General features: G+C 44.5%; 1 protein-coding gene across 1 annotated transcript in view; it reads right to left on the minus strand.

Moving 5' to 3' along the window:
- Nucleotides 1-20,000, minus strand: part of LOC310858293 (slit homolog 1 protein-like) — a gene marked incomplete at its 5' end in the record, with an annotated part of 114,817 nt that overhangs the window by 90,953 nt on the left and 3,864 nt on the right. The window contains 3 exon segments of the mRNA XM_083764401.1: nucleotides 1,400-1,471; nucleotides 1,918-1,989; nucleotides 4,797-4,868. Coding sequence (XP_083620527.1) covers nucleotides 1,400-1,471; nucleotides 1,918-1,989; nucleotides 4,797-4,868 — 216 coding nt within the window.

Genomic DNA, 20,000 nt, shown 5'->3' on the forward strand with positions numbered 1-20,000 from the left:
GTTTTTCTTCTTAATTATTTGTTTGGTCCAAAATATTGTGTTTGTTGTCATGATTTGTCACGACTCGAGTTGGCTTCGTACGACGCTTAAAAGGTCTTTAAATAAATACTTTATGAAATGTCTATGGGAAAAATGCATTGGGATTCATTTCCTGGGCCTGGCGTCGTCATGAAAGGGGGCGGTACTGCAACGCTCTATAGAGCGTTGTAGTCCCGCCCCCTTTCAGAACGACGAGGGCCCCAGAAGAGAACTCCCTATTCATTTTCCACCATAGAGTTTTCAAAAAGTATTTACTGTATTTAAAGACGTTTACGCCACGGACAAAGCCAACTCAACGTGTTGAGTTGGCTTTGTCAAGTGTCGTACCCTGCCTTTTTTTCTTCTTTCTTCTTATTTGATCGGACCACAACATTGTGTTTGTTGTCATAATTTATCACAACAGTTGGTTTTGTCCGTGGAATAAATAGTTCTTGAAAACTCTATGGGGGAAAAAAATTAACGGGGAATTCTCTTCCGGAGGGCCTGTCGTCGGGGGGCGGCACTGCGCCGCTCTATTGGCTTGTGCGTGGGTCTGCCTGGGAGACTGCGGTTCGATTCCCGGCTCGGTTCGAATGGATGCACCTGGCGTAGTCGGCAGGGGGGGTTCCTGGCTTATCTTTTCAAATGGGGGTCAAGGGGCTAATTAGTGTCGATTTGGGGGTCCTTGAACTGAAAAAGTTTGGGGACCACTGCTTAGCTCTATTGGCATGCAAAGTTCACACCCACAACGAACCATGTACAACCCAGATTCGGCACAAACAAGGGACTAAATTATTTTCGCTCCTATATGCCACCAAAATGTGGAACGCCCTACCAACAGTCATTAAGACATGCAAATCCCTTGACTCCTTCAAAACCACTCTCAAAGGGCACCTACGGACGGCTGCAATTCGAAACTGTCCCCCGTAAAATCTGAACCCCCCCCCCCCCTTTTCCCTCACTGTATATGTTTATTTTCCCTTTTTCCCTCCTTTATGATGAAATCCTGTTCTGTTCTTTGACTATATAGAAGTGTCTATTTGTACGTCTCTAAACGTTTTGATGAATTGAACATGGTGGACCCTCTTGTAAACAAGTGTAATGCTTAATTGGGTCGTCCACTGCACAGTTAACAGTCTTTGTATTGAGTTTGTGCTTGAAATGTACTGTAATTCTGCAAACTGTTAATAAATATTTCAATCAATCAATCAATCAATCAATCAATCAATCAATCAATCGATCAATGCATGGTAGGTTGAGCGCCAGTCGAGTGGGAGACAGGGGTTTGATTCCCGGGCTCTGTGCAAATCACTACACATACAGCATGAGTTTCTGTGTGCGTGTTATATACTGTATAGGGTCATCAACGTGCGACACTTACAGTCGGGACAGCGCTTCGTTCTTCTGAAACATCAGCTCCGGCAGCTGAGTGAGACGGTTTCTGTTCAGGCGCCTGGGAGATCAATCACACAGACGGAGAAACCACAAGGATGCTTTAACCAATTTTCTGAAAAAGCTATGTTTCTATGTCAGTGGTTCTTCGATTTTTCAAAAATAGCAGACCTACAAGCTCCTAGCGCGCCACCATCTGCTATTTTTCAATAGCTAAACCATAACATAGTGCTAACACCAAAAGGGGTTCCCGCCCAAAATGGGTTAAACCATTCCGGACGGGAACCCCTTTTGGTGTTGGGTTAGGTGCTTGTAGGTCTGCTATTTTTGAAAAATCATGAAAATGCGGCACAAATCTTAAATTTCGATGTCAGGCCTAAATGGTTCTGACATTCTGCTCAATTAACTGTTCCTGACAACTATAGTTACTATATACTGTGTGTGTGTGTGTGTGTGTGTGTGTGTGTGTGTGTGTGTGTGTGCGTGCGTGCGTGCGTGCGTGCTCACAGTCTCTCCAGGTCCTTCAGGTCATCAAAGGCTCCTCTCTCAATATTACTGATTTGGTTTTCCATCAGGTGACTGTATTGAGAGAGAGAGAGAGAGAGAGAGAGAAATACAATCAATAGGTATGCATAAAAGGGCTGGGAAATATGACTTCAAATCAATATCACGATTATTTCAAACTTTTGCCTCGATTATTATTCTTTTTGTTTTTGGCTTTTCTGACTTTATCGATGGTATCAAGTGATGAACGGGACTCGAACACGCAACGCGCTGACCACTAGGCCAGCGGGCGCCCCGACTACGACTAATTAACACTCTTTTTTTGGTAGGACAGTTTTCACAATTTCTGTATGCGACCAGATTGTACAATGAAGTATACATAATAATACGGGCGTATCCAGTTACAGGGGTAAGTGGTTCATCAGATTAATCAATTTGGTGGAATATATACATATCGATTCGCTGATATACAGTAGGGCATTCACTTCTAGTCATTTTTACTAGTTGACTAGTCGACTAGTTGTTTAACTACCTATTATGTAAACAATTGTTTTAATATTTGTACATTTAAAAACTGTGTACCTGATCTTGAGGCCTACAAAAAAATGAACTAGTCGACTAGTAAACTAGACGACTAGTTGCTTAATGCCCTTATATACAGTATAGCATTAATTGGCAGAGATCTCCCTCAATGTGTTAGTGAATGAATGTGTTAACATATGAGCAAGATTAGTTGGGTTATTGGTTCTAAATAATGGGTTTGGATATATTTTTGTCGCCCAGGCCTAATAGACAGATTGAGACATTGTTCAAAAGGAATCTGTAGACAAATTGTTTAGACGTGACAACCAAGTCCTAATCTATCGGTGTAACACTAAATCTCTTCCTGACAGCAACGTGCCCCCAGGCTCCAAGTGGAATGCTATAATAGTCTTAAGCAGGGCTAAAAGACATGCCATTAGTTCCTAGCATGTCATCCATTCACACAGTGCGTGTCTATCACAGACACATAGCACCAGTCCAAATCCCATGCTCATAACACAGGAAACCAACAGTTAGCCACTGGGACCATTGTGTTTCCAGGTCAAAAGGTCAAAGCCCCCCTCCCCTTCCTGTTGTAATGTGACTGACACTGACACCATACCGTCAGGCTCACATATCAGGGGTGAGTCAAGAACGTATTACCCTCTGGGTCTCACCACTGTCACACGCTCCATTCCCACAATCCCACACCAGAGTATACCGAGGCGGGCGGGCGGGCGCGGAAGAGTAGTAGACTTTAGAACGAAAAGCTTCCCTGCTTTGTCAACAGAGTGACTTGTGATAATAACACATTTCGGGGCGGGAACCCCTTTTTGGTGTTTTAAACATTATGTTATAATTTGGCTATTGAAAAATAGCAGATCTACAAGCTTGTAGCTTGTATAGGTCTGCTATTTTTGAAAAATCGTGAAAATGTGACGCAAGATTTGAATATATATTTATTCAGAACGAACGTTTATAAAACAAATCTTTGCTTCATGGGAGGAGGGGGGGGGGGTGTCCCTGAAACGACATATTTTCAGATGGGGGTCGGTGACCAAATACATACAATCTTTGGGGCCCTTGACATGAAAAAGGTTGAGAACCACCGATATAGAAACATGAGGTTTTTCAGAAAACTGTCAGGATTCAGAAGAAATTTTGTAGAATCGTTAATCCCAGGTCTAAATAGGACAAGACACGTTTTGTCCCAACTCTAATAACGTGGCAGGATGTTTAGAACAGATTGCTCTGTGATTTCCCCTTACCCCAATGCGGTGGTCTTGTTTTCCATTTCAAACAGTTGCGTGCATGCTCACAGTAGAGCCCCTTGTGTGAAATGAATGAACCACGCATAATATTATCATGTTTATCATGCTGCGTGTGCCACAAGTACCACGGAGACCTTTTGATTTTTGATAACAACTGTTCTATACCGCATGGCACTTTCATGGCTTAATTCCCCCCAGTGCCATTTTCATTTCATTTTCAGCATCTTATTAAAACGTCTGTTAAATGTGTGATGTGTGAACCAGAGTATAGCACAACAGTCATGGGGTTGCACAATAAAATCCTGGATTTACATTTTGAGTCTACACAAATGGAACCAAATGAGACCATTTTTGATTCAATGTGTTCGACTGCCCTCTCAGAGTCTCAACTTTCTTTCCTCAATTTGATTAGGCCATATGGACCCCCATTTAAACCATTTTGGGGCGGGAACCCCTTTTGAGTGTTAGCATTATGTTATGCTTTAGCTATTGAAAAATAGCAGATCTACAAGCTCTACGAGCTTGTAGGTCTGCTATTTTTGAAAAGTCGTGAAAATGTGGCGCAAATCTTTGAATATATATTTCAGAGCGAACATTTTTAACTAAAATATTGGCTTCTGGGGGGGTCCCTGGAACTACATATTTTGAGATGGGGGTCCGTGGCCCAATAATGATAATTCTGGGGGTCCTTGACATGAAAAAGGTTGAGCACCGCTGACATAGAAACATGGGTTTTTCAGAAAAATGTTAGGATTTAGAAGCCTTTTTTTAATCGACTTCAGTCCAAAATGGGTTAAAATAATTTTCCTCTTCATCTCGAAGAACATTTGTATTGCCATGCAGGCATGATGCGGTCTGTCACTTGGTCCAGAATTCCTTTACTGTAGTATATGTACTGTAGGTATACAGTTAACTCATATCAAAATAAGCCATTCTTTCACATTCTTGTCACATACTGTATAGTTGTATTCACCTGTACATGTAATAATGATGAGTGTGTGGAAGAGTGTATGAGTGTGCGTGCGTGCGTGCGTGCGTGCGTGTGTGCGCACGCGCGTGCGTGTGTGTGTGTGTGTGTGGGAGACTCACAGGACTCGCAGGTGCTTGAAAGCAGAGAAGTCGGTCTTTGTAATGACTGTCAGGTTGTTGCCATTCAGGTCCCTGCGTGAGAAGACAGATAGACACAGAGGGACACATCAGTATACGATTGTCACCATCATGACACATTTTTTGAGTGGTGCAACCACTCCAAGGAACAGCAATGTCCGTGTTCACCTACGTATGTGTTGGTTCACCTATGTATGTGTTGGTTCATGAGCACCAGTACCAGTATATGACTATGACTACCACCAGTAGGGGCGCTGTTGTGCCAGAAACAGAGAGAGAGAGAGAGAGATAGTATTAGTGCTGCACTGTTGCCTGCTAATGAGAGAGAGAGGAGAGGAGGGGGGGGGCGTTAATTTACAAAAAAGAAAACACAAAAATATAGAGATAAGATATACATGATTGGAACAATAATTGCGACCAGGCGATTATGTAATAATTGTGACAGGTCTAAAGCTCACATCCCATCACATCAGGACATCTGGAGTTGTGGAAGCAATTTGCGAGTTAAAATGGAAAGGACAAGTGTAAATAACTATGTGCGCGCATGTGTGTGTGTGTGTCTGTGGTGTTAGGAGAATGAGAGATGCACGCAGGCACACAACACAACTACACACACAAACACACACACTAAAGTGACAGTTTCTTGCTGCAGTACCCCCTCCCACACATACACACACTGACACAACAACAGTTCCCATCTCCAGCAGAGCAGCTGATTGGACCCAGCAGGAGGTTTAGCCAATGACAGGGCATTTTATTAAACCACAGCGGGCAGTTTGGCCAATCCCTGAAAGCAGAAATGGGCCTGTGGGACAGTTAAGACTGCTACAACCTGGATACTATAATAGCACCACTCTTCAACAACACGCAGCTATGGTGAGCTCATTTATGCCCGGTGACAAACCTGGAGGTCCTTTTCATCTAGAGCAATGTTTCAAACGTTTTTCAGTCCAAGGCGCCCTTATTAGCTGAGAGAGAGTGATGAAACAGGGACCCCCTATATACTAACATATCATATCTTACAATAAATGCACTGTATGTCTATTGTATACGTCTGTACCACGTTAATAATAGTTTAGTTTTTTTTTCGTTATAGTTTAGTGTTAGTTAGTTTTGACATATTTTTTTCTAATTCAGTTAGTTTTAGTTAGTTTTCAGAGCGGGTTTGCTAGTTTTTATTTAGGTGAAAATGCTTAGTTTTAGTTTAGTTTAGTTTTATTCATACTTTGGTTTATTTGTGGGTTAGGATTAGCGTGGCTACATGCTGCCGTACGCGTACGGTGCTGAAAACTGCCGTAAAACTTGTTGGAGAAATGAGGAAATGAATCTAATGAATTTAGAAGGATTATATTATAAATATCCGAAAGGCATACATCATTGATAAAAAACAAAAACTAAGGGTATTTTGTCTATAATTTCAGTTAGTTTTGAGGACACAGTTTCAGTTTAGTTATCGTTTTTAAATTTATTTATTTTTAGTTTCAGTTAACTAAAATGTTTTTTTTTGTTTTTTAGTTAGTTTTAGTTATAACTATTATAACCTTGGTCTGTACGTCTGTATTCCAGCACGGTAAACTGGAGAACCGTTCGGCCCACCAACTTCAAATGTTCCACACCACCAAACAGGAGTGTAGTGCCCGGTCGGATGCTTGCATGGTTTCCAGAACAGACACAGATACATAGATCTCCATATACAGTATGGGCACAAAAGGGACACAGACAGACGCTTAAACCCATTTAGGCCTGACGTCGAAATTTACAAAATGTCTTCTAAATCCCGACAGTTTGCTATTTTTCAATAGCTAAATTATAACATAATGTTTAAAACACCTTGTAGATCTGCTGTTTTCGCTATGTCGTCCAAAAGTTCCCTCTAACAGGATTTCAGCCGCTGCCTCTCTAGCACTCTTGTCACGTCCCTGCTGTTGTCAACTGACTATACGTGGCCGGTTAAAACCTGATATCAACGCAGCATGCAGCCTATGCTGAATTTATCCAAAACGTCACCAATATAATAATGAACCTTGGTTGAAAAAAAACTAAAGTTGTCCTTTAAGCAACGTTAAACTCACTTTGCCGCTCACTTTATGCATGCGCATATATACCCTCCATTGACGGTTTTAAGTGGTTAAATGTATGAAAAAGACATGCACATTATAACATCCGACATACGCTGATGCATGTCAAGGTCTACGAGTCTATCTATGATCTATGAAAAGGTTTAATCTGCGACACAATTGTAGACAATATTGTATTGTCGGGTCCCTGCTTCATAATTATCTCTCTCAGCTGAAGGGGTCCTTATTGGGCAGAAGCCCCCGCTAGTCTAGGCTCTTTTATTAGGCATTTTGTATATGACAACTTCAGAATATCACTGACAATGACAATGTCAGGTAATATAAATGTTCCAAATACAGTACATAATAAAAAAAGGTAAATGTGATGAACACGAAAAAACAAAAAACAGTTAAACAATGACAAATGTGAACAGACAAACAAAACAAAGACAACAGGACAGACACTCTTGCTCTCAAACTTTCCCAACATCATGTTGTAAATCAACTGAATTACAGACAATCTTCTTTTTAAATTCTATTCTTTCCAATGTTCGATTATGTTATATCTACTGTGTAGGAGGGGATAGCGTGCACCTATAGTCTAAGTCAGGAGACTGACTCATGGTAGGAGGGGCTAGTGACTGTGACCTCACCGTTTGCCTTGACTGACAGAGCAGGGATGATGTCACCGACTCTTCCCACGAGGCGGACAGTGGTGGAAAAATGAGCCCCGTGTTTGTGTATCGTGTGCTAATGTGTTTGTGTGTGTATGTGTGCATGCGTGTTTACACAAATACTGTGTGTGTGTGTGTGTGTGTGTGTGTGTGTGTGTGTGTGTGTGTGTGTGTGTGTGTGTGTGTGTGTGTGTGTGTCTGCGTGAGTGCGTGCGTGCGTCTGTGCGTGCGTGCGTGCATGCGGTGTCATGTTCGCTGTAGTTAAGGGTGGGACTACAGTTTGACCTTGTCTGTCCTGTTGAATCAAGTGTCCGTGCAAAGCACAGCAGAAAGAGATAGAGAGAGAGAGAGAGAGAAGGGGGGGAGGGAGAGATGGCAGGATGGAGGGATGTATGGAGGGAGGGAGGAATGAAGGGATGGAGGGATGGATGGAGGGAGGGATGGATGGAGGGATGGTGGAATGGCGGGAGGGAGAGGTTGGGACTATAGGCACAACGGACGGACAGGAGGAGGGATGGAGGGATGGAGGGAGGGAGGCGGGGTCACGGTGGGAGGTCTACAATCGCTCCCTTGATGTGTGTGAGAATTACTCTGACAGACAGCGGACAAGGAGGGGAGACAGACAGAGAGAGAGAGAGAGAGAGGTGTGACCCACATACACACCAATAGGAACGTGTAGGGTCAGTTCTCTGCGTCCATTCAATTCGGACAGCTTGTGTATACAAATGGAACCAAAATGGACCCCTTATTGGTCCACTTGTTGTTGTGACTGGACCACATCCAATCACACCAGTCCAACATGACACGCCGCGTCCTTAAACGATATATGAAGAGGTAGAAGAGTGGCTGTATTAAATGCACACAACGAATCTGACACACACACACACACGCGCACACGGGGGGAGACACAGTAAAGGTCGTCGGGATCGGGAGTCGAACCCGCGACACGCCGCCAGGCGGCATTAGAAGATAGTTGCCCGGACATGTATACGCCAGTCGTCCGTGCCCCATAGGAGGTCCGTAGATACCTGCAGGACAACCCTGCAGCGATATAGCCCAATCGGTCAGACCCAATCCAAAACGTATAGGGGTTTTGCTCTGCGATAAAGCACCGTGTCTCTCTTACCAGGAAATGTTGATATTATCATTATTGACTACAGCTGAGTTAGAACAATTACCCACCAGAGAAAGAAACAAGGTGAAGAGAGCAAAAGAAAACGGTTGAGTGGAAGAGAGAGAGTGAGAGATATACGAGGATAAGTGTGTGCACACAGGCACGCCACACACACACACAGGCACACACAGACACACACACACACACACACACACAGAGTGATGAGGCATGGCTAATTGGGTTTTGCGCGGTATTGTCGGGTCAGGGGTCAGTCGAGCGGCAGACTCCCCTCAAGTGGCGACTCCACCAAACAATACCTCATTAAAGCAGAACGCGTCTCTCTCTCTCTCAAACACACACACACGCACACAAACGCGCGCGCGCTGTGCAATTCAGCTGCACATATAACAGTATACGGTAATGGCCTCAGCGCGCACTGAAGCAGTTGATTCTCTCCTCTGAAATGGCCCACTCAGGCCATTCTCTACCCTATTAGTTTAGAAAGCAAGGCAAGCAAGCAAGGAATAAAGAGAGAGGGAGGGAGGGAGGGGCGATCAGATATGATGAAATAAGATGTTTGCGGAGAGAGAGAGAGAGAGAGAGAGAGAGAGAGAGAGAGAGAGAGAGAGAGACCATAAATGAGATTTGTGAAGACAGAGCCACAAGGAGTGTGGGTCAGGATTAGCGCACATGCATGCGTGCGTGCGTGTGGCTGGACGAAGTGGCAGAGATGCGACGCAAAGGCGCAGGAGGAGGGTGTAATGAATCTCCAGCCCGCCCCGTGGTCTTCACTGCAGCATGCCAGAGAGCTTCCCCACACAAGAACAATGTTAAGCACTTGAGCCCTATTTTGTCATTAATTTGTCACGCGATATGGTGTCGCGCTGTGGGGAAATATAGTGAAAAAGGATCGGACTTCCGCGCGCCGGGTTACTTTATACGAGCAGGTGTGTGTTAGGTGAGAGGTGAGATGAATCTGGACAGATTATGCCCGCACACTGCCACTTGCACGTTCAAGAGAGGTTTTATTAATGGGACGATCTTTCAGTCGTATATAGACTTATAGAGACCACCAGTAACACTGGGTCGGGAGCCATTTGTTCGTCACAATTTTATGGGTCCTTTTACTTGATGTAGTTTCCTATATTTAGTTTTTAATTATTTAAAAAAGATATACATTCCCCAAAAACCCAAACCTTTTCATAAATTAAAAACAAATTCAATGATTTGTTTAAGTAATTTCATGAACAAACCAAAGCAAAATCAAAGAAATTCCATAAATTAGAAAACGCAGTAGTACTGAAAATAGCCGATCTACAAGAAACGACAACATATTTTGAGATGCCAAATAAATGCCATTTCGGGGGTTCTTTAAACATTAAAAGGTTTGAGAACCACCGACATCGAAACAGAACTAAATTAGCAGAATCAGCCTCAGGTCTTAATGGGTTAAATCCTTACATTCAATCCCCTTCCAAACTCTCAACTCTCAATCACTCCTGAACCTGTACTCTCAAATCTCCCCCGGCCGTCCCGTTTGCTCTGGTATCGATTTAAAAACTCTCACCTATAAAAAAGCAGTTCACGGTTCAGCTCCCATGCCTCTGGGCTCTGTGCATGAGTGAACCCACTTCAGCCTCACTTATACTTCCTCATACCACCGTGTGGGCTGTACGGTCCCGACGATGTGTCATATATCATGTGCATCGCGATGTGTTGAGAGCTTGTAGATCAGGTATTTTCACCGCGTGACCTCCGCCGTATATGACAAAGCAAAGCAAGCATATCATTTTCGCCTGTCACGACAAACCCAAAGTAGGGATGCCAGGGATATTGTGGTTAATGTAAACTCGGCTTTGTTGGCTCCACATACCTTCAACAACCCTGCAGGAAACTAAAAGCTCTGGGTCACCAAACCTCCTGCTGCCTTTCTACCACAGCTGTGGAACGCCCCTTCCAAACGAGAATGGGAACACAGCTTTGATGTTGTTAAATGTCTTAAGATGCACATATGAAACCTTTCCATAACATTGAACACACCGCCACTAGATCGTTGACTATTAACGGAATTAAATTGTTCTCTTTTTATTGTTTTTCTTAATTTTCTATTGATGGTGTTGCAGAATCGAAATTTGCTGCCAAAAACAACACTGGTACATTGGAGACCAATGAGTGTCCGTGCCACCAGAGAGGGGTGCACACGCAGATCCGACACACCAAAATGTCAGATAGAGATAGTGTGTAACGATTTGCGGGCTTTTTGGACAGAATCTGGAGGAGTAATATACAAAAATGTGTTTTTCAAAAGGCGGCCTCCTGGTGGCGCTATAACAGACCGTTCTGGAAGATTTGGGGCAGAGGTTCATCGTTGGCATCCAGGGAGTGTGTGTGCAAAGTTTGGCATTAACCGGGTTAACGGTGCCGGAGAATCGCTGTACACAGACGGACGGACACACACGGACGGAAGGACAGGCAGGCACGCACGCTCGCACGCGCGCGCGCGCGCGCGCGCGCGCGCGCACGCACGCACGCACGCACGCACGCACGCACGCACGCACGCACGCACGCACGCACGCACGCACGCACGCACGCACGCACGCACGCACGCACGCACGCACGCACGCACACACACACACACACACACACACACACACACACACACACACACACACACACACACACACACACACACACACACACACACACACACACACACACACACACACACACACACACACACACACACACACACACACACACACACACACACACACACACACACACACACACACACACACACACACACACACACACACACACACACACACACACACACACACACACAGAGACGGAGTGCAAAACATACTCTCTCCCTATGCCTTCGGCCTGGTGGAGACAATGACAAATGATGATTGACAACAATTGAACTCATATCATGGACACACATGGAGTATGCAGCGTTCTCACCAAACATCCATATGTCAATTTCAGATGACCACAATAACAGAGTGAGTGAACCACAGTCATTCTAAAAACAACGTGTTTTAGTGCGTTAACAAAGCCCTGAACTACAGTATGTGTTCCACGGTTCCACCTTTATCAATATCCAAACCGTGCTAGTCATAACACTGCAGCCACTTTGCGTTTCATTCACAGGTTTACCATTCATGCGCTCATCCCATTCTGAATGGGAACCCATTTTGGTGTTAGCATCATGTTATGCTTTAGCTATTGAAAAATAGCTATTTTTTGAAAATTCGAAGAACGACTGACATATTAATTAATTTTAGAATATGATCTCAGGTCAGAATGGGTTAATCAGACCAGTGTGTGTCCAGTGGAAACCTCGTATGAATCTGATCTCAGGTCAGAATGGGTCATAATGGCACACCGCTGCCAACACATTGTTGGACGAGGTTCCGCGTGCTTCAACAGCTTTGTGTAATTCATTTAAATTCAACTTCAGATTTGAGGGATATGTTTCTGTTCTGGTTGGTTTTATTGTTTTTTCTCGTTCTCTGAAATTGCCGTAGTATTATTGTGTGACAATTTGACAAACCCTTACACGAGTATCTACACTAATCAAAGAAACAAGTCACCGTCAATGTTCTGTGACTCTGAGAGAGTGTACAAATGGAGCCAAATGCACCCGTACAGGTCCATTTGGTTCCATTTTGTACACTCTCAGGGGTACGGGAATATGTGGCCTGATGCCTATCCAAATGGTGGTCCTTGAAATTGAAAAAGTTTGAGAACCACTGTTATAAAACCATGGAGTCTCTATATACACTAAACTAAATAGTAGGAAGACTACAAACAAAGCCATACTGAGAGACTGACAAGCTGACAGACAGACAGACAGACAGACAGACAGAAGGACAGACGGACAGACAGACAGACAGAAGGACAGACAGACAGACAGACAGACAGAAGGACAGACAGACAGACAGACAGACAGAAGGACAGACGGACAGACAGACAGAAGGTGCAGTCAGCTGCATATAAAGCACCCACGTGTGGCCAATCGGTGCAGATGACTAAATTCTAATCCGCTAATCAATTGAGCATCTGTGCACGACTGCTGGGCCTAGTGGGGCGTGTGAACACACATCCCACCCATACAGACACACATAACAGAGAGAGAGAGAGAGAGAGAGTGTGTGTGTGTGTGTGTGTGTGTGTGTGTAGTTTCTGTTTCCTACATTTGGTTTTTAATTGTGACAGCAGCTCGCATTTACTATGGAAACGTGCATTTTCTGTCAGTCAGTCCGTCCGTCTGTCCGTCCGTTCGTCATGTTCTCCATATATAGTCATGCTTTGTGACATCACATGTCATCATTATCAGGTGATCTCCCTATAACTCAATATATAGAGAGAGCCGTGATGTCATCCATATTGGCCAGCGAATCTACATCTGACCTCAAACACTCAGATCTCCATATATGGAGCTGACCTGTTCTGACATTCCATATGTTAATCCTTCCCCCAGCATCCATCCTTCCTCTGACTGATACCTGTCCATTCAAACTCTAGACGCGGGCCCCGCCCCACAGTTATTATTATTAGTGCAGCCGGCGAACACCAGAGTTCTCGACCTTAGAGTGTATATGAATAGAGACGGCACCCCAGTTCTCCCGTCCACTTGCATTAAGTTGCTCTAAAGCGCATGAGGCGATTTCACTCCTCCTTTCTGAGTAGGAACAGAGTGCATTCTGGGATGGATTGGGCCCAAACACATGAACGCACTGGTCCGTTGACTATCATTGCACGCTTTCACGTGCGTTCGCGTATGAAACGGCGCTCACGTGTCGTCGTGAACGTGCACAATGATAAGTCAACGGACCAGCGCGTTCATGTGTTTGGGCGCCCCACGCTGCAATACCAAATCCGGCCACTGTGTGCATTTCGCCTCAGGGTTTCCTCCGGGTGCCGTCTATATTCAGTATTTTAGCTGTGACGTGAGCGCCCCTTCCTGAGATACTTCCGGGTCCTACTTTTGTGTCGCTTTTGTGTCCCCATAGAGTTATACTGTGACGCTCCGTCGGACTAAATCTGAGACGAAAACAACCACGAAAGTCAAATTTTACCGCTTTCCTCGCAACAACAAAGCTGCGCTGCTCTCCCAAATCTGACTGTGACAGGCCGTCTGCCCCACATGGAATACTATCGCCATTTTATTTTATTGTGTCAACTAAATCTTCATTAATGCAAACACATGCACACATTCTAAATATGCCCCCGAAACATTTTACCGAGCAAATAATAATAATGATAATAATAGTCTTTATTGTCTCCACATCATATATTTTATTTGTCATGGACACTTGTACAAAACATTAATAATTCTACTCGAGTTGGAAGCATTGAGACCCATTTTAAACCTCAATGGCTTCCTTTCTGAAAAATAACGTCATCGTAAAAAGATTCACCCGTTTAGATATTCTATTTACAATGAGAAGCGGACGGGAGCTGGTGCCACTTGGACCCGGACGTAACGTAGCACTACAAAATGACGTCGGACTTAAATACTGAATCCATATATACTCCAAGTTCTCGACGGGCCCGAAGATTAAGGCCCCGGCCCTACCTGGGAACCTCATCAAACCCTGTACACTCAGTGTCTAGACTTATAGACACTGTCCCCTGCTGCTACCCTTAGATCTCCATACTGTTTTCCATTAGTTTGGGTCCCGGGTCGAATATCTAATGGTTTGGCTCGCGGGCTGACAAGTTTGGGAACCACTGTGGACTGACAGTACTATACTCTCCCAGTACCTCATCCTCAGTCATTAACCACTTTTAAGCCTGTGATGTCGAAATACAAAAAAGGTCTTCTGAAAGAATATATATTCAAAGATTTGTACCGCATTTTCACGATTTAGCTAAAAATAGCAGACCTACAAGCTCGTAGCACGCCACTCGGTGGCGCGCTATGAGCTTGTAGATCTGCTATTTTTCAAAAGCTAAATTATAACATAATGTTTAAAACACCAAAAGGGGTTCCCGCCCCAAAATGGGTTAACCACTTTCATCGTTACGTCCAAATTTTGGGCATGACGTTCAATGCGAAATGTCATGCACCATGCGGGGTAAAGTATGTTTTGTAGTACCATAAATCTGCAAATGTAACCAGTAACTGTCAAATCATTCTAGTGGATTAAATAAAATACATTTGCCTCTGAGATGTAAAATACTCAAGTAAAAGTTTGTATAGTAAAAGATTGTACTAAAGAACAGCAGTACTAAAGTAAGTAAATGTACTTTATTTATTTATTCTATAATATAAAATCCCCCATAGAAGCAAATTTCTATTTTCCATCACTTGCCCCCCCCCACTCGGTAATAAAAGCAGTGATGATGATGTACGGCTAACAGAGAGACACCTCTGGGAGAGAGAGAGGGAGCAACAGCCACGCACGCACGCACGCACGCACGCACACGCACACACACACACACACACACACACACACACACACACACACACACACACACACACACACACACACACACACACACACACACACACACACACACACACACACACACACACACACACACACACACACACACACTAATTGCACCTCCTTTCCTCCGCTCTGTCTGTCTGAGAGTGGTGGAGGAGCAGGAAAATTGTCCTCACAAATATCTAGTTTGCAAATTCTACTATGCTTGTTGTGTGGGTGCATATGGCTCTCACAAGTACAGTACACACACACACACACACACAGAGAGAGAGAGAGAGAGGGCGAGCAAGCGTAGACGGTAGACGCACGATTAGTGACGCTTAATTAGCTGCATCCCTGCCACTGAGGTTGTGGAGGGACCGCGGGGGAAATAGAGAGATATGATTATGAGGGACAGATCGAGACAGGAGATGAAATACAAAAAATAAATAAAAAAACGGAGGAGAGAAATGAGACGATTAGAACGGGGGACTGAAGGGACACAAAGACAGGGGGGTGCATATTTAGTTTAGACTAGTCATTGGTTATAGACATGGGTTAAGGTTAGGTTTAGGTGTGCTGCCCCGTGGGAGGTTAGGTTTAGGGTGAGGGTTTGAGATAGGTTGTAGTTGTAGGACTAATGACTGGTCTAACCAATGACTAGTCTAAACCAAGTACTGTCAGACAGACAGACAGACAAACAGACAGACTCTCTCTGGTTCTGGCACAACAGCGCCCCCTACTGGTACTCATTAAAGTCACATAGGTTAACCAACACCGACATTGCTGTTCCTTGGAGTGGTTGCACCACTCAAAAAAAAAGCGGACTTACTGTATATAAACCGAAAACGAGTGACAATGCAATGGCAATTTTCAGCGACGATGTAGAGTGGGAAAAAAAGGAGGGGGGTCTAGTATAGACCTCTGTGGGACTCCGGTCAACTATATAGTGTATATACTGTATATATATATAGTATTATATGGTTGAAGTGGTTAATTTCAAGAGAAGCCTATACAGTACATCCAGGATGAGTCCCATAATATGGGACAACATGCAGATTTATTTATTCTTTTTTTTTAATATATTTGTTATCCCACGATTTTGTAACCCATTTTTCACCCCTGTGTCAATCATCTAATGTGATCCTGGGCTCTACACACCCTCCACCAACCTAGTCCCCATATATGGGGGACAAGGGGAGAGCAACGGACTTGAACTCATGCTTCCTTCATGCCTGAGTGTCCAAGTTGCTCCTTTCCACCTGACAGGGGGGAGTTTCCCTGGTTGGACGTAGCGCGTGGAAGGAAGTTAAGGAACACGTTATTCCAACCAGTTCCTTTCCCCTCCATCAGGCGCCTCGGCTGGCCAGGGGGAGGCAGTTTAGTGACCAGGATTACTGCATGTTTTTTGTGAGGGTACCTACCCTACATGCGGATTTCATTCCCACTAGCATCTGAGAGATGCAAATATAGGGGAAACCGTTTGGGAACACACACACACGCATGGAAGTATATAGGACACACAGTGCCAGAGTCTGTGCTGCGTCAGTCTGCTGTGTGTGTGTGTGTGTGTGTGTGTGTGTGTGTGTGTGTGTGTGTGTGTGTGTGTGTGTGTGTGTGTGTGTGTGTGATGTGAGACCGACTGCTGCTGCGTGTGGTTCCAAGCCTTGCAGGGATTTGTTTGGTTTGGAGCGTCCCGTGATGTGCACAGATCCGCAACTATGACATTACCGGTATGCACACTTTCTCTCTCACACACACGCGCGCACACACAGACACACACACACACGCGTGCGCGCACGCACACACACAGTGACACACACACTCTTAAATTTGCTTTCCCTCTCTCACACACGCTGCCAGCCAGGGAAGGGTTTGTTTAAATTTCCCATGGTGGGTTTTCTCTGTCCTGTCTGTTAGGGTGCTGACCTTTTGACCCCCAAAATGACATGCCTGTGGTTAGTCCTTAACCACCTACTGGGGGGGGGGGGGTCAGGAAATGTGAGTAACCAGTAGAACCAGTGGCTCTCAAACGTTTTAATTTCATGGACCCCCCCCCCCGGAACTCTGAGAGTGTACAAATGGAACCAAATGGACCTTGTTGTGTAAGGGTCCATTTGGATGGGAAACCCGAGGAATCCCTGGAACCTATACTTTGAGAGCCACTGTTACACCATCTCTGGATCTCTGCATGTTACCAAAACTCAAGGTGTCTTCTCCGATACTAAACCCCCAATATATGCTCCAGTGACAAAATAATGTTTTTGAAGGGGCGCTAGCTGTGTATGTGTGTCCATGTCTGTCCGTATGAGCACAGAATGTGCTCAGATGATTGGCTGAGCACAGAATGCGACGTGTGATGAGGTATGGTGATACGAGCGCCCCTCACTGTGATTCTTTTTTAACTGGAAAAAGGTGTCTACAATGTATTTGATTGATTTATTTCTCCGTCGAAACGAACATTTTGGCACTCCGTTCTGTGTAGTGACTGTTTAATGTACTAATGTTTTAATCCAAGAGGGACCGGACATAACAGTATAGAGTAGACTATGATAAAGAAACACCAAAAACAATAAGCATAGTGGGTTTTGGTGTTAGTATAATTTCAAACTTCCAATGACTACAGAACAAAATGGCTACCACTAACTTTTAAAACCTCCTCTCCTGTGAGTCTTAAATAAAGCATCACTCATGACCACTTCACTGGGTAAGAATGGTGGTCCCTTATTGGCCGTTGATGGTGATGAAACTAAGAATGGTGGTCCCTTATTGGCCGTTGATGGTGATGAAACTACGGTACGTTTCAGGGTTGGTATATATAAGGTCAATAACGGGTCTAAAGGATTAACCCATTCTGAACGGGAACCCATTTTGGTGTTAGCATCATGTTATGCTTTAGCTATTGAAAAATAGCAGATCTACAAGCTGCGCTACGAGCTTGTAGGTCTGCTATTTTTGAAAAATCGAAGAACAACTGACATTTTTAGAATCTGATCTCAGGTCAGTATGGGTTAATCAGACCAGTGTGTGTCCAGTGGAAACCTCGTATGAATCTGATCTCAGGTCAGAATGGGTTTAGAACAGTGGTTCCCAAAGTCCCTGAGGGAGTTCCAGGGGGGGACCCGCACCCTGGGCAAGACCTACGCTGAAAAGACTATCAGCGGAAGTTGATAAGGAAATGACGTTGATGCTTTACAAATCAGTTAACATTCTCCGCGAATGTCACAAGTGTTGTGATTGGTCGGGAAAATGTCGTATCCGGGGGAAATACATCTGACGGCTGTTCCGGAGGACACGTCCGCCGATAGCTTCTCTGCCTTATACGTTGTGACCAGGCTTTTTTTCCCCAGGCTTTAAGTAAGCCTGGGATCGAGGCTAGGGGGGGGGACCCCAATTAAATGATAGTTTGTAACCAAATGGACCCTTATGGGTCTGTAACTCTCTCTGAGTTGCATTTGTACACTCAGAGATAGAAATGCCATTAAATGGGGGTATAGGTAGACTAATATGCGTGTAAAACAGTGGGGATCCTTGAAATTAAAATGGTTGAGAGTCACTGCTAGAGACGTAAAGATCTTCTCTTATGGCAGGTCCCTGGCGTATATTTTCTGATGGGGGTGTAATGAGTGTCAATTTGGGGGTCCTTGACGTGAAAAAGTCTGGGAACCACTGATTTAGCAGTTGTAATAGACATTAGTTAGTAGCAGTACTTGCGCGCTCTGCTTGCGCACAAGTAGGCCATACAGGCCATGGCCTACTTGTGTGCAACGGTGCAAGTTGGCACCTCGCCAGAGTGCATTTCTAGTTTAGATATAACATGTTGTTTAGACAGATGCTATAGATAGGTTTATTGTTCACAGGGTGTCCTACTTACTACGTAGCACTACATTGTTTTCTTTGCTTGACCAAAGAATACCATCGTTTGTCGGTTCGTTAGGGTTCCTGCAATTTACTCTGATCTTGCACTTTATAATTCCTCTGGATCTGCTAAATGTCTACATTTTATAATTGTGTTTTATTCCTCCAGAGAGCAACGCCTGGCTACAACCTTTTATGTTCTGTTGTTTTGCTAATAAAAGTTGACAATTTTCACTCCGAAGGCTACCGAAGCATTGCCGAGCACTAAGCCATACAACATCAGCCATTACAGCCTCTTCATACACACAATGACAAAGACCCTTCACAATACACACACACACACACAGAGAGAGAGAGAGAGAGAGAGAGAGAAAACTCTTCTCCTCGCTCAAATAACCATTCCCCCTGGAGCCCAAATGGGGCATCCATTTTTCAATGTTGCCGTGACAATACCCAGGAGAGTGGAGCGGGGATATAGTTTGACTGGTGCAGTCACCTTGATAAATGACCCTCTTATTACTGGCCGTCACCCAGGGAATACGGCCCCACAAGTGTGCATGTACAAACACATGCACGCACGCACGCACCCACGCACGCACACAGTATATTCACAGTTCACACATTGAGTGTGTCTAAGCTGGCAGGGATAGCCAGACACACTGAATCTTCCCCCTGCAGCGGCTAAGCGACCATCTCTAACACACACGGATCACTTTACATGCTAATTGCCCAACAAGACCTTCAACAAATAGCACTTTAATAACTCCCTTCGTTTCACTGCAGGGCAAGCGAGCAGCCTCTCTCTGCCTCCGTTAAGGCCACCGTCTGTCTGCACTTTTCACAAGGGGGGTGTTTGGACAGGGAAAAGGGGAACTATATATCCACAGAGGTCAAAAGGGTAAACGCCAAAGCTTGTGCCAAGACGTGGCATTCTCGCATTATGAAACAGAGATACCCGTCTGAAGCTTGTGTATAAATGAGCAACGGTGATTATAGGTTAGGGCATAACCGCGTTGCGCCATGTGTGTCTTAGCCAGACA

The sequence above is a fragment of the Protomyctophum parallelum genome (genome assembly GCF_964188405.1).
Source record: "Protomyctophum parallelum genome assembly, chromosome: 5".
NCBI classification, from domain to species: domain Eukaryota; kingdom Metazoa; phylum Chordata; class Actinopteri; order Myctophiformes; family Myctophidae; genus Protomyctophum; species Protomyctophum parallelum.